Source organism: Theobroma cacao, chromosome 7 (genome assembly GCF_000208745.1).
Source record: "Theobroma cacao cultivar B97-61/B2 chromosome 7, Criollo_cocoa_genome_V2, whole genome shotgun sequence".
NCBI classification, from domain to species: domain Eukaryota; kingdom Viridiplantae; phylum Streptophyta; class Magnoliopsida; order Malvales; family Malvaceae; genus Theobroma; species Theobroma cacao.
The window spans coordinates 7,524,395-7,526,592 of record NC_030856.1 but is presented as its reverse complement, the minus strand read 5'-3'; the positions used below and the strand labels follow the sequence as shown (position 1 = coordinate 7,526,592).

The following is a 2,198-nucleotide window of genomic DNA, read 5'->3' as shown; positions in this document are numbered from 1 at the left end:
CATCAATATGTTTAATATAAGTTACACAATAACTTTATCAAATTAAAGGATGTATTTGGAAAGGAACATTTCAATTAGTGCTGAATGGATCCTCCTTTACTAGTTGAAATCATACCTTCCACACGATGGGAACATCATCTCTCTTTATTCTTTCCCCTTTTCTTTCACAAAATACGCCCACCTTTACATTGAATGCGTCCACTTCTTTGTGCTTGGCTTTTGTGGGGGATTAGTTCGATGATATTTTTTAAATTGTTTATGCATATATACCTGAGCGTACACACATAAATATATATAAAATTATTAATTAACAAGTTCTTTTACTCAGCTTAAAATAATTTCTTTTTTCCAAAAAAAAATGTTGTTATATAGAAATGATTGGAATAGTTAAAAACACAGAATTTTGTTTAACGATTTTATAAAGATTTTTTTATCATTTTTTATTGCAATTCTTTGAGAAACTTTAATTCAGAATTTCAATTTTTGATGTCCAAATCCCAAAACTTAATTTCAGCTTATAAATAAAAAATGAGAAAAAAAAATAATGTCACATTAAACCTCCATAATTTTAAAAAAATTCTAACGTGGTATTCACAGAAAACAACATTCAATGAATCTCTAATGAAACAATAATAACAAAAAAAAAAAGTAAAACGCCTGCTATTTTATTAAAGTCTTGGTCTCCTTCTTGGTTCCATTCAATGATAGAACCAGCATGTTGTGACTGCGGTGGTCCAGTGAGAAAAAAGTAGGAACTGACAAAAGTAAGTCAAACAAATTAAACAAGACAAAAGACTAGAACTAACTTTAATTTATAACATACTTAAAAGGAAGTCCCTTTGAAGCTTCCTCCTCTAACCACGTGGAGGGCATTAAAAAAAAAAAAGAGGTAGAAAGGGGAAGCAAAAAACAGATAGAAAGTCACGGACCATAGTCTAGTTGCATTAAAGACTAGCCTATAAAAGTTTAATTTTGTACCACTAGCATTAATTAATGTTCCACTTCAACTGTATTTATTTTCATTTTGGGCTTCCCTTGAAGATCACAAAGCAGAAGGAGAAATTCCATCTCCATGGCTCTTCTCCTGGGTAGCTCTCTTTCTATGCCAAAAACCTGGCTCCAAACACCACACTTCAGAACCTATCAGAAGAAGACATTGGTGATGTAAGCTAATGATTTCTTTCCTCTGATTCACAAATTTCAATGTTCTTTCTTTTCTCTCTCTTTTTACTTCGGTTAATTTGATTGTTATTAGGCTATTAGAAATGAGTAAGTAGATCACTGGTAGTCCAATTCCAGAAGGATATGGTAATTATCTTTTGTGACATATGGTAGCTTAATCTCTTGATTCTGGAACTGGAACATTAAAAATAATCCAAAACCCATATTGATTAACCTTGTTTTGGTCATCAGAGAATGTGCAAAACCTCCAAGACCAAAGACTAGGTCCGGGAAGCCACCACAAATCAACAGAGGGAGGTCCAAGGCCATGGATAGGAGCATGATGGAGGGGATCAACAATTCTCTTCACAGTTCAAGTAATAACATGAAGGAAAGAAAGAAAACAAATGAAGAAATAGATGATCATGATGGCACTGCTGAGAAACATGAGGCAGCCGATTGAAGGGTTATTTTTAGTTGGGGAGACTGTGTACTTTGTTCTTGGAGTGTTTTAAGAAAGATAAAAGAGTTTGTCTGTTTTGTGCTATGTTGGTGTTGGCAATGTTGATGTTAGGTTTGTCTGTTTGCATTAGTCTTGTGGTTAATTGTAATAATGTAGACAGCTAATTATCACTAGAAGCTGTTTAGTAAGAAATTGCATGATTACTAAGGTGATTTTAAGTTCGAATTCTTAAGTGGCAAGCCATTTTTTTTCTTTTTACGGTAAACCGTGTATGAAAGTATAATTTATATAAATATTAGCATACAAATGTGACGTTTTATGACTTGTTAAGTAATTTCTAGGTTCCTTTTGATTCATATTTTTGTTATTTATTTTTTATAAAGAAATTAAAATTAAATAATAAAAATATCAACCAAATGGAGCCTTGACTTTTGAAATCAGCGCTGTTAAACTTCCAAATCCAAAATTCGTACATAAACCCAAGAATTATAAAATTTATTTTTAAAGTTAACCAAAAAAATTATAATATTGTTATAAATATATGTGTGAATATCCATTTTGTTTTGTATATTTA

The 2,198-nt window shown here is 31.3% G+C and overlaps 1 protein-coding gene across 1 annotated transcript; it reads left to right on the top strand.

Moving 5' to 3' along the window:
* LOC18594302 lies at positions 960-1,946 on the top strand. Its single transcript, XM_007021816.2, has 2 exons — positions 960-1,164; positions 1,414-1,946. Exons 1-2 carry the CDS (start codon positions 1,073-1,075, stop codon positions 1,622-1,624), a joined length of 303 nt encoding a protein of 100 aa, XP_007021878.2. The 5' UTR covers positions 960-1,072; the 3' UTR covers positions 1,625-1,946.